The 12,577-nt window shown below is 35.2% G+C and overlaps 1 protein-coding gene across 1 annotated transcript in view; it reads left to right on the top strand.

The window, feature by feature from the left end:
* AGTPBP1 (ATP/GTP binding carboxypeptidase 1) overlaps nucleotides 1–12,577 on the top strand; it is a 180,466-nt gene that overhangs the window by 144,136 nt on the left and 23,753 nt on the right. Inside the window, exons 20-22 of the mRNA XM_044678095.1 lie at nucleotides 1,429–1,558; nucleotides 3,051–3,182; nucleotides 6,143–6,319. Of these exons, the coding sequence (XP_044534030.1) occupies nucleotides 1,429–1,558; nucleotides 3,051–3,182; nucleotides 6,143–6,319 (439 nt within the window). The remainder of the gene's footprint in view (nucleotides 1–1,428; nucleotides 1,559–3,050; nucleotides 3,183–6,142; nucleotides 6,320–12,577) is intronic.

Genomic DNA, 12,577 nt, shown 5'->3' with positions numbered 1-12,577 from the left:
ATTGGTTTAAAATTAGTAATGTTATTTGTTATAATTCTCAATGAAAATGTTCTGCCTGATGATTTTGATTATCAGATTTATTGGGAAGCTCCATTCTTTGAATTAAGACATTGATGGTATTCTAAATGTAGCAAAGTCATCCAGTGCAACTTCCTCATTTGAATTTATTACCTAACAAACTAGAATTGATTCAATAATTGGTGTACAATATACTATACATAGGAGTTTTTTAAATCTTACTCAAGCAGTGCTTTTGTTGTTTTGGAGATAACAGTTTACCTTTTGGATAAAAAATATATTTTTTCTTTTTTTTAGTTTTAAGAGCAGAATACTAGTTTGTCTCAGGTTGTAGACTCTGTAGAATCATACTGTTAAACCGTTTCTGACATGAAGAAATGACAGTTATTGAGTTCTGTAGTTTGGAATTTAAAAAGAACTCTTAAAGTTCTTAAGAACTTTTAAAAAGTTAGGGATTTTGAGAGGTAGGAATTTACAATTATTTGCAGCCGTAGATGTAAGAGTTTTTTCTAAGTGATAAACTTCTTTGCCATGAACCTTTCTCCTTTTCAAACTGAATTGATAGGTTGGGAGACTATAGCTAATTCTTCTAATGTAGAAACAACCTGATTATTTTTCATATTTTAAGTATTATGGAATCATGGCTTATAATCCAGTTGCACGGAGAAATAATTAGCCCATTTATGCATTATAATCTTTATAATTTTTAACCACCTCTATATATAATATTTATCAACTTTGCTACCCTCCTTAATTATGTTCTTTAGGAAATTAGAGTAACTGTTATTATCAACAATAATAATGATGCTTTTTATAAAGCATTTTACATCTTACAAAATTGTTTCATATTTTTTACATCATTTGGTTCTCATCCCAATCCTATGAAATAGCAGAGTGAAAGATATTAGTCTTATTTTATAGACTTGGAGATAAAGGTTCTGAGCCAAGAACCTAATTAAAGTCTTAATTATGAGGTTATTTTGAAAACAGTTGTAACATATCTTAATCTTTGAAAAATTAGAAAATTTTAACTTAGTATATCTCACCATGGTCCCAGTTAGAATTGTACATTTTTAGTTGTTTATTTTTTTAAACCCTTACCTTCTGTTTTAGAATCTCTATGACAGAAGAGTGGTAAGGGGTAGGCAATGAAGATTAAATGACTTGCCCAGGGTCACATAGTGTCTGAGGCCAGATTTGTATCTAGGACCTCTCATCTCTGGGTGTGGCTTTCAATCCATTGAGCTACCCAGCTGTCCCTAGAACTATACCTATTTAGTATGAATTAGACAACTATGTACATTTAAATTACACATTAACCATAAATTTAAATTAGAAAATTTTAAATGAACTAATTAGTGGTTTTATTATATAACAGGGTGCTTGCTTTCTTTCTTTCCATTTGTGTAGCCACCGTTGTTCTTTAAGTGGAGAAGATTTGAACCGGCAATGGCAAAGTCCAAACCCGGATTTGCATCCTACAATTTACCATGCTAAAGGTCTGCTACAGTATATGGCTGCAATAAAGCGTTTGCCTCTGGTAAGAATCAGCTCAAGTTTTCAGGCTTCTTAGTCAAAGAGATTAATATATACATCCATAGTAATATTTTAAGTTCAAGAAAGTGGTATATGTTGGTTATAGAAAGAAAAACATCTAATAATCTGTGTTATTTTACTAAATTATTATTGGCTAATAAATGATGTCCTTTCCCCATAAGCATTGATGTAGAAGTGATTTTAATCTTTTTAATAAATATGTTGATATCCCTAGTTAAAACAAAAACATAGGTTTTTATTTAGTCTTTATGAGCCTTAGATTTGAATAGGATAATTTTTCCTAATTCTCAATCTGTGATTCTAATAATTCTATGAATATTTCATCAGACCATCTCAATTAGGCAATTTTCTATTTCTGCGTTTTCTTTCAATTTAAGTCAAAAGCAATATTTGTGGTTTTCTTTATATTTGACAAGTGATAGGCCTTTACTTTTTACTTCTATTTATACCTCAACTTTTACTTGTTTGAGTATTTTTAATGACTTGGCTGTGAGTTGCTGTACTTCATGATGTTTGATTCCCTATTTGAGCATCACTGGAATAATGTATACATCATTTAAATTCTTAAATTCTCAGAACAATAGAGTCATTATTACATTTGTGCTAGCTAGGAAGTCTCATGCACAAAAATTAAGAACTTCTGGTCAATACTCAATTTATTAAATCTTCCAGAAGAGCCATAATCAGGGTAGTGTATGTGTAATGTTAAGACTATATGTTGGATTGTTTGAGTGCTTGTGTGTATGTGTCATTTCTTGCTTTCTTTTGAGTTCATCTGCCTTAAGCAACTTTCATTAAATATTTCCAGCTTATTAAAGATGAAATTATTTTAGCTACTTCTGGAAAAGAAGTCATCTTGTGAACCTGTCCTTTACTTTTTCATTTTAAAAATACTGATCTTATACTTTTCATAATTATTTTTATCTGTGTCTGACTTCTGAAATCCCTAGCTAATTAACACTATAACAGCCTTTTCTTCTTTTTTTAAGACTCCTCTTACCTTCCATCTTCAGTATTGGTTCCAAGGCAGAAGAATAGTAAGGGCTAAGATTGCACAGCTAGGAAGTGTCTGAGGCCAGATTTGAACCCAGGATCTCCTGTTTCTAGGCCTGGTTCTCACTCCCCTGAGCCACCTACCAGTCCCCCCCCCCCAAACCTTTTAAAGTAACAGGAGCTGCATTTTACAAACCATTGGAAAGAGAAGAATGTTAAATAGTTATATCAAAGGCAAAGAATAGCAGTCGGACCTGTGGTTTGGCATGCAGAATATTGGCAAGCATTGACTTTTCCAGAGGCTATGTCCTCTCAAACCTGGGTGTTACTTCCTGAAATGGTTTTGTTTTGTGTTAAATTGTAGCTCTAGTGAGATTAAGAAGCTTAGAAATGTAATTCTGGAACAGGTTTGAATGTACTTAGCTGTATTTCGATAATGTCTGAAACCTGAGCTGTTCTGAATATGATGTTATCACTTGTAGGTTTACTGTGATTACCATGGTCACTCTCGAAAGAAAAATGTATTTATGTATGGCTGCAGCATCAAAGAGACTGTTTGGCATACGAATGATAATGCTGCCTCTTGTGATGTGGTTGAAGATATGGGATACAGGGTGAGTTCTGTGAAGGGGTCTCATGTCTTCCCTGCTTTGTAGAAGAGCCTGTTGTGCTCTTTTTCCCTTTCTTCTTTCTTTCTTTCTTTTTTTCTTTCTTTTTTCATCCCCTCCACCCCAACCTCCTACTCTCCCCTAGAAAATGAGCAAAAGAGGATTTATCCAAGGAAGGACTAAATCATGCCATGCATGTAAATGGCTACTTGCTAAAGATTTTAAAAATAGATTAACAAATGAAATGGAAGCTATGGACATATGAAAATACAGAGTGGCTTAAGATAAGAGCAAAGCTAGGAAGGCACATTGGTGTCTTAACATTGGAAAGATGTACACATTTCTTCATGTTCCAGGCTTCTAGAAGCTTTCCCCTGAAGATTCATCATGGAACTATCATCTCCTGGTCATATTTTTCCAGGTCCATTGAATCTTTCTCGTGAATATTCACCATGGAGTCAGCAAAGGCAGGGATATTATTTTTCAGGCTTCCCAGCAAGAAATCTTCTATATTCCTCAGCACATCATCCCCTTGCCAATTTACCATATAGTTCTTGCTCTAGTCTTAAAAAACAACAAACAGTTCATTTCTAGGGACAAATAAAGACATTATTTAGAAATTTAATTAATTATCATTCACTAATCTGAAGGACTGGGACAACACAAATTCTTATTGAACTTTGGAAATAACATACTTGTTCTGTATTGTGTACTTTTGTTTTTACATATTTGAGAAGGTTTAAGTATCTGATTTTACATGCCTGAGGAAGCTCTCGGGCTGCTATCAGCATTCAATGGGAATTGAGTGTTTGTTATAACCTTATCATATGTTGTGTGTAGTAGTTGGTTAAGGAGTGTTAAATGAACTAAATGAATTTGTTTTTTGTAGTTTCATTTTTCAGTGTGACATTGAAGGCCCTCCATAATCTGGTTCACATCTACATTTCTAGTCTTTTCTCTTCATCTTCTGCTTTCTAATCAAACTTAACTGCTCACTGATTACTGTTCCCAGGACATCTTTCTCTGTGCCTTTGCATGCAGTGAATGCATTTCTTCCTCACTGCTGCCTTCTAAAATCCTTAATGTTCTTTAAATTTGGAGCTCTTAACCTGGGGTTCTTTGGGGGTCTAGAGATAGATTTCAAGGGACACATCCACTGGGATGGTAAATTGTTTCAATATAATTGATTTCCCTTGTAATCTTACATATTGTATCTTATGCATTTAAAACTATTATTTTAAGAAGGGGTCCATAGGCTTCACCAGACTGTCCAAAGGTCCTATTATAAGAAAGGTAAAGTATAACTTAAATGCGGTTTCCTACATGAGACCTTTCCTGACGCCCTTGCCCAGTCAGCTGGTAGTGTTTTGCCTTCTTGAAAATACCTTGTGTATGGGGGTGGCTAGGTAACTCAGTGGATAGAGAGTCAGGCCTAGAGAGGGGGAGGTCCTGGGTTCAAATCCGGCCTCAAGACACCTGTATGACCCAGGGCAAGTTATGTTACCTCCTTTGCCTTTGCTTTACCACTTTTCTGGCTTGGAACTAATACACAGTATTGATTCTAAGACAGAAGGTAATGGTTAACAAAAAAAAAAAGAAAATACCTTGTGTGTGCTTTTTATTTACTTATACATTTATATCATCTCTTATCAATAGACTGTTTCATTTTTAGTAAAATGTCTTTTGCATTTGTTGTCATTCAGTCATTTGGGTCATGCCTGATTATTTGTGACCTAATTTGAGATTTTCTTAGCAAAGATACTGGAGTGGTTTGCCATTTTCTTCTCCAGCTTATTTTTATAATTAAGAAAATGGAGGCAAACAGGGTTAAGTGACTTGCCCAGGGTCACAACAGCTGGTCTGAGGTCAGATTTTAACTCAGGAACTTGATTCTCCTGACTCCTAGGCCTGGAACTCTTTCCACTGCACTACTGAGCTATCCCTCTTATACATAGAAGATTCTAATATTAATGTTTGTTGAACTGAATTACCTCTGTAATTGCTAAGAAATGTTGGGAAGATACTTCTGAACAAGGGAGCTTGCTGGTATTCCTCACCAGCATTATTCTTCTTTTGGATCTGCTTTTAATTTTTTATCCTGCAACTAGTCTGTTATATAATAAAAAATATGCTTGATTAGTAGTGTACACCAACATGTCATCCATATCTCCATTCTCATTTTTGTTAGGGCCTAAACAGCCAATAGAACTCAAGCAAAATAAAGAAATCATGAGAGAATAAAGGTGACTTGCAAATAAATATTTCAAAACAGGAACTAGAAATCCTCTCATTAGAAAAGGCTTTTGTACTGATTCCAGTTACTCATTTTTATTATAGGATAGTAAATATGAAAAGTGAACTATGAAATGAGTTTTTGATTTACTTATTCTAAAAAGTGAACTTTATTTTCTCTCTAATTTTTTAAAAATTAGTAGTATTGAATAATTCTTTACTTCATGTAGCAAAATTACTTTGCTATTAGAAAATAGTCTGGTAAGATTTAAGTTAAAAATTGCTTCTTATCTGCATACTGCTTTCATATGTATTATCTAATGACAGTTAACATATTAACATCATTTGTGATATTAAAGTTCTTTATTAATCAGTTTGAATTAGAAATCCTTTCCCTGGAACTCTAAAAATTACTCACCAAAACCACAATTTGAGAAGCAACAGGAGGAATCCTAGAAAGAGCTTTGGATTCAGAGTCTAGAGACCTATAAAATCTTCAGGGTTTGACTCTACCAAGTACAAACTCTATGACTATGGGCAAAATAGAGAAAATAATGTTTTGTATTTCCTACCTTACGTTTGAGCTATTATTATTTGAGCAGCTTCTAAGTATTTTCTGCAGAAAATCTACAATTCATAGTGAGGCTATTTAAGAGTTATGAGACAGATAGGAGCTAGAATAATCATTGTGGTTTCCTTTAATTTTGAAAAATACCACTGGTTTTCTTTCTCAGACTTTGCCTAAGATATTGAGCCATACTGCCCCGGCATTCTGCATGAGCAGCTGCAGCTTTGTAGTGGAAAAGTCCAAACAATCTACAGCCCGTGTGGTTGTGTGGAGGGAAATAGGAGTACAGAGAAGCTACACCATGGAGAGCACATTATGTGGCTGTGATCAAGGAAAATACAAGGTAAATACTTTGGGTAAAATTAAATATTCCACCTAAGACAGACAAGCAGTTGACAAGACCATTCTTGTTCTAGAAGACATTTTTATCCCTTCCTTTCTCTTCTGTTCCCCTCCTTTTCCATCATCTCCTTTCTCTTCCTTCCTTCCTTCTGCAAATCCTATATTTAATATTTTAAGTGTTATGGAGATCTATTTTTAAGTATTAACTCCACTCCCCCCCAAAACACACAGTGGCAATTGATCCAGATAAAGCTAGTGAATCTGCAGATCTAGTTCTGCCCTTAGGAACCTGAAATTAAATAACTTCTTGTGATCCTATGTAGTTTCATTATTGTCTTAGTTCTTTTAAATTTGTGGATAGAATCATATTATTTAAGAACTTAAAGGTACCTTAAAATTAAGTCCAATTCCTTCAACTTTTTAGGTGAAAAAATATTCTTATGGAAGATAAGATAACTTACTATGGTTTCATAGTTCTTGTTGCAAAAGTCTAAAACTGTAGTGGTAATGAAGCAAAAAAATTCAATGCATTCTGGAAAGCATGTAAAGATTTTATAGTGAGGCTCATACCTAGGGTTTGTTGAGTAGTTTAGTAGCAGAGCAGGAACTAGAATTCAAGACCACTGACTCAATCAAGAATTCTTTCTACTCTATAATGATGTCTCCTGATCTTTCTTTACTAAAATATTAAAAAAAATGTATATTTGTAGTATCTTACTATGTATGGCAACACATCTTTACATATATTACTTTGGTAATATATACATTTTCTTTATTAGCTAACTACTTAATTCTTAAGGCATATGGTATATTAATGCTTTTTTATGACAATGCTCATGACATTTAAAAATTAGGGAGATTGAAAATACGTAACAGAAATAATTTTTAAAAGTTCAGAGTTATCACATATAAAAATATACATGTAATAAACACATTAAAATTTTTTTAAATAATCATAAAACCTGGATATTTATTTTCCTTGCTTTGTTTCTGAAAGATCATATATAGCATGATATATAAATTATTTTGTTGAGCCTTTTTTTCCACAGGGAAAAGGGGTAATGGATTTGGTATTGAAACATTCTTGTATACTTGAGATAAAAGATTATTATAAATGTGCTTTTCTGAAAAGCCTAATAGCTCCCCATTGGTTAAGATTAAAAATTAAAATTTATTGTAGTATATATCTAAACATGTTAAGTGTTAAGAGCCAAACTGACTCTTAAAAAACTAGAAAGCATGTAAAGATTTTGTAATGAGACTCATACTTTTTTGGGCCATTTGGAAGGGAACTTTAATGAACAATTTTAGTATATTGTGTTCAGCTAACTTTTTGTTGGTGTATCCAGTTTTCCCTGTTTGTGGTATCCCTTCTTCAAATAATATGGAGGTGTAGGCTATAATTTTGTGGGAATAGGCTCTTTTTAAATCTGTTATGAGCTACAGATTAGGAGCATACACACTGTAGGAGAGAATGTGGTTTACAAAAGTGTCTGCTTTAAAATTGGACTGTAGAGAAATAGGAAAAGGGAGGTTCTGAGTTTTGGAGGTAGGAGTTCCAGTATCTTTTCATGACATCTATATAATAGAGGAACGCTATGGTGCCCTAACTGGGAATCATTTGACTTTATTATTTTTATTTTTTAGAAAAATTTTTTCCATGGTTACATGATTAATGTTCTTGCTCTCTCTTCCCCTACCTCTCAGCCCTCCAGTAGCTGACATGCATTTCCACTGATTTCTTCCTGTGTCATCCATCAAGACCTATTTCCATATTATTAATTGCTCTAGGGTGGTCATTAAGAGTCTACATCCTAATTGTGTCCGCATCAACCTGTGTGTTCAAGCAGTTGTTTTTCTTCTGTGTTTCCACTCCTGTAGTTCTTCCTCTGAATGTGGGTAGCGTTCTTTTCCCTAAATCCCTCAGAATTGTCCTGGATCATTGCATTGCTGTTAGTCCATTACATTTGATTTTACCACAGTGTATCAGTCTCTGTGTATAATGTTCTCCTGGTTCTGCTCCTTTCACTCTTCATCAATTCCTGGCGGTCTTTCCAGTTCACATGGAATTCCTCCAATTTATTATTCCTTTGTGCACAATAGTATTCCATCATCAGCATATACCACAATTTGTTCAGCCATTCCCCAATTGACAGGCATACCCTCGTTTTCCAGTTTTTTGCCATCACAAAAAGCACGGCTATAAATATTTTTGTACGTGTCTTTTTCCCTGTGATCTCTTTGGTGGGGTACAAACCCAGCAATGGTATGGCTGGATCAAAGGGCAGGATTTCTTTTAGTGCTCTTTGGGCATAGTTCCAAATTGCCATCCAGAATGGTTGGATCAGTTCACAACTCTACCAGCAGTGCATTAATGTCCCAATTTTGCCACATCCCCTCCATCATTCATTACTCTCCCCTGCTGTCATTTTAGCTAATCTGCTGGGTGTGAGGTGATACCTCAGAGTTGTTTTGATTTGCATTTCTCTAATTATTAGAGATTTAGAACACTTTATCATGTGAAAATAATAGCTATTTTAAGTTACAATTTACCTCCCACTTTCTTTGAAAGTTACAACTTTAACTTTTAGTTCTATAAATATTTTAATAACAAACTTGATTAACACACATTTCCCTTTTAGATATTTGGATCAATACATTATAGATTTTAAAATCTTGTGAGTAAAAGTCCATGACTATGTCAAGTCTTCCAATAGGTAAAATGTAAATTTTTGATTGGGAATATTTCTCTTCTGTTATATAAATATATGCATATGTGTATGTATAATCTAACTCATTAATGATAAAAAGATATGAGAAGCTAATAAGCTTATAAGAAGTAGTCATGCTTTTATCCTTAAGAAAGTTGTTTTCCTTTTAAGATATAAGATGTACTTAATTTTTAATTATTATAACTCAATCCAGAAAGAGATCATAGAATTTCTAAAACATTTTAAGTTAAGATGGAAAACGAATTTTTTAATAAAGGCATTTAGGTAGATTTGTATAAGCTTTTGGGGTGATGTCCAAAAGTTCTATTTAAATGAGATCAATTATGATAAAGCACATGCTTTTTGTGGCAAGCAGTTTTTTGTGATTCATTCTCTTGAATGAATACTAAGACCTGTGTACCTTCGGAACATTTTTAACCTGGCCAATATAAAGTTATTTTGAGAGTCAATTAACACTTATTAAATGCCTATGATGTGCCACACAAGGAGTATGAAGAACAGGGGAAATGAACAATCCCCTTGAGGGACTAATAATCTAATGAAGAAGAGATGGCTAGATAACTCAGTGGTAGGGAGTAAGGCCTGGAGACAGAAGGTCTTGGGTTCATATTCTCCTCAAATTTTTCATTTTTTAAAATTTTGTTTTACATATTCTTGCTGCCGTGTGAAGTCATTTGCTTCTAGTTGTTGAGTTCTATTTTTTAAAGACTGAATTTCATCCCTGGTTTTTTGGTCATCCTCCTTCTGGTCTGATTTTCTTTGTAGATCATCTTTTGCCTTCTTTGCTTCATTTTCAAGCTGGCCAATTCTGGCTTTTAAGACTTTATTTTCTTGTTTTAGTTCATATATTTCCTTTTTCAAATTGTCTTCAACCTCTCTTACCTCTCTTGATTGCTTTTTGAATTCCTGAAGTTCTTGAGTTAATTGAATTTTTTTTTTTTAATAAACCCTTGTACTTCGGTGTATTGTCTCATAGGTGGAAGACTGGTAAGGGTGGGCAATGGGTGTCAAGTGACTTGCCCAGGGTCACACAGCTGGGAAGTGGCTGAGGCCTGGTTTGAACCTAGGACCTCCTGTCTCTAGGCCTGACTCTCACTCCACTGAGCTACCCAGCTGCCCAAGTTAATTGAATTTTGATATCTTCCAAGGCCTGTGTCCAGCTGAAACTTCTTCCTCTTCTTCTATTTCTATTTCATTTGCTATCTTTTTACTTCCTTGAAAGAAGTTGTCAATTGTAATTTCTTTTCTCTTTTCCTGTTGTTTACTCATATTTTTTCCTTTTCTGTTCTGTTAGTTTGAGCAGATGGATTTAATGGTCTTTGATGAAAGATCTTCCCCCAGCTGGCAATGGAGGTTTGTGGTTACTTTCTCTGCCCTCTGAAGACTTCTTTTGTCTGTCCAATTGATGGAATTAAGCCTGTATTGATTGGATTAATCTGTACTGCTTAATCTGCCCTGAGGCTAAAACCTCTAGAGGAGGAAAAAAAAAGTGGGGGGGACAAGGGGTGTTTTTGATGAGCTGAATTGTCCAGAAGTAGGGTCCCCCTGCTCTGTCCTTGTTTTTTATCTGGTTTTCTTTCCTCTTGAAGCCCTTTGTTCTCTTATCTTAGTGTGAAGGTGGGACAAAGCCAAGTGGTCTGTGGTCTGAGGTTTGGCTCTCTCTAAGTTGCCATCTTCAGGGTGTTTTTGCTGTATTTCTCAGTCTTTCTCTTCCAGTCACCTCCTCAGTGCCTGTGTTCAACTCCCCAAGTCCCATGTTAGCAAGGCCCTCTCTCCAGGCCAGTGAGCCTGCCTGCCCTGAGATTTCAGGGGCTGCTGGAGACTCCTCACAGCATGTAGGGGAGGGGTCCTGAGATTCCCCTTCTGTACCCTCAGACCTGACAGTTAAAGAATTCAAGCCTTTTTCTTGGGTGTACCTCTTTAGCTGTCCAGCAATAGAATTCCCCCTTCTCTGTCCCGTTGTTAGATTTGGTCCTCTTTCTTCTCTAAGAGCATTGTTTTCTATCTTAGTGTGTAAGGGTGTGAAGGTTTTAAGATTGGCTCCATCTAAGCCGCCATCTTCCCAGAATTCCCAGAATGTCTTGGGTTCAAATTGGCCTCAGACCCTTTCTAGCTATGTGACTCTGGGAAGGTCACTTGACTCCAATTGTCTACCCTTGCCACTTTTCTGCCTTGCAACTGATTCTTAGTATTGATTCTAAGATGGAAGGTAAGAGTTTTAAAAAAACAAACAAAAAAAAAGGTGATTGGGAAAGGCTTCCTTGTAGTATGTAGGATTTTTTAGCTGGACTTAAAGGAAGCCAAGAGACTGAGATGAGAAAGGAGTATATTCCAGGAATGGTAGAGAACCAGTGACAATGCCCTAAATCAGGAGAGTTTGGGACATGCACAGTTTAAGTTGCCTTCTTAGAGGTGCAGCAAAAGAAGACCCATCTCATTCAAGTGGAAAGTACATAGTAAGATATAAGATGTAAGAACTTTGGAAAGATGGAAGAGGCTGTTATTAAGGGACTTTGAATTTCAAACATTTCAATGAAATTCAAACAATTTTATATTTGATCCTAGAAATAATAGGGACTCACTGGAGTTTGAGTAAGGGGATTACATGGTCAAAACCACTTTGATGGTTGAATAAAGTATGAACTAGTGTGGGTAGAGACCTGTTTCAGTCAGATCAGTCAGAAATTGCAATTATTTAAAAATTCTGGGTGTGAAGTGATAAGGGCCAGTACCAAGGTACCAGAGGAAAGAAGGGGGCATATTTAAGAGATGTTACAAAGATAAAATTAACACTCAATAATAGATTTTAAATCAAGATGAGAGTAACGAGTGGAAGGTGAAACTTAGATTGTGAGCTTGGGAGGATGGCAATGCTCTCTATGATAATAGAGCAGTTTGAAAGGGGAGAGGGTTTGGGGGAAAAGATTTTTAGTTATAGACATAATGTATTTAAGTTACCTACAAGACATCCAGTTTGTGATGTCTTAATAGACAGCTATAGATACAAGACTAGAGGTCAGCAATGAGATTAGGGCTGCATAAGTAGATTTTGAGATTCATCAACATGGAGATGATAGTTGAATTCATAGGAAGTGATGAGATCATCAAACAAAGTAATATACAGAGAGAAGTAGACCCATGACAGAACCCTAAGCTACACCCACTGAGCTTGACCTGGGTGAAAATTTAACAAAGGAGACCGAAAAGGAGGAGTCAATTAAGTAGGAGGAGAACCATCAGGAGAGAATAGTGCTTGAAAATCTAGAGAAGAGAGTATTAAGAAGAAAATAATTGACAGCTCCAAAAGCTCTAGAAAGATATGGGAGAAATGAAGATTCTGCAAAGGCCATTGGATGTGGCGATAAGAGATCAGTATCTTTGGAAAGGAAGGAACAATTTTGGTTAAATGATGAGGTCAGGAACCAAACTAGAGAGCGTTAAGAAGAAAGTAAGAGAAGAAATACAGGCATTTATTATAGATGGCCTTCTCAAGGAGTTTAGCCATAAGAGGCAGGAGAGAAGTGGAA

This window comes from Gracilinanus agilis, chromosome 1 (assembly GCF_016433145.1).
Source record: "Gracilinanus agilis isolate LMUSP501 chromosome 1, AgileGrace, whole genome shotgun sequence".
NCBI classification, from domain to species: Eukaryota; Metazoa; Chordata; class Mammalia; order Didelphimorphia; family Didelphidae; genus Gracilinanus; species Gracilinanus agilis.
The sequence above is the reverse complement of the archived record's forward strand: the minus strand, read 5'-3'. Positions and strand labels throughout refer to the sequence as shown.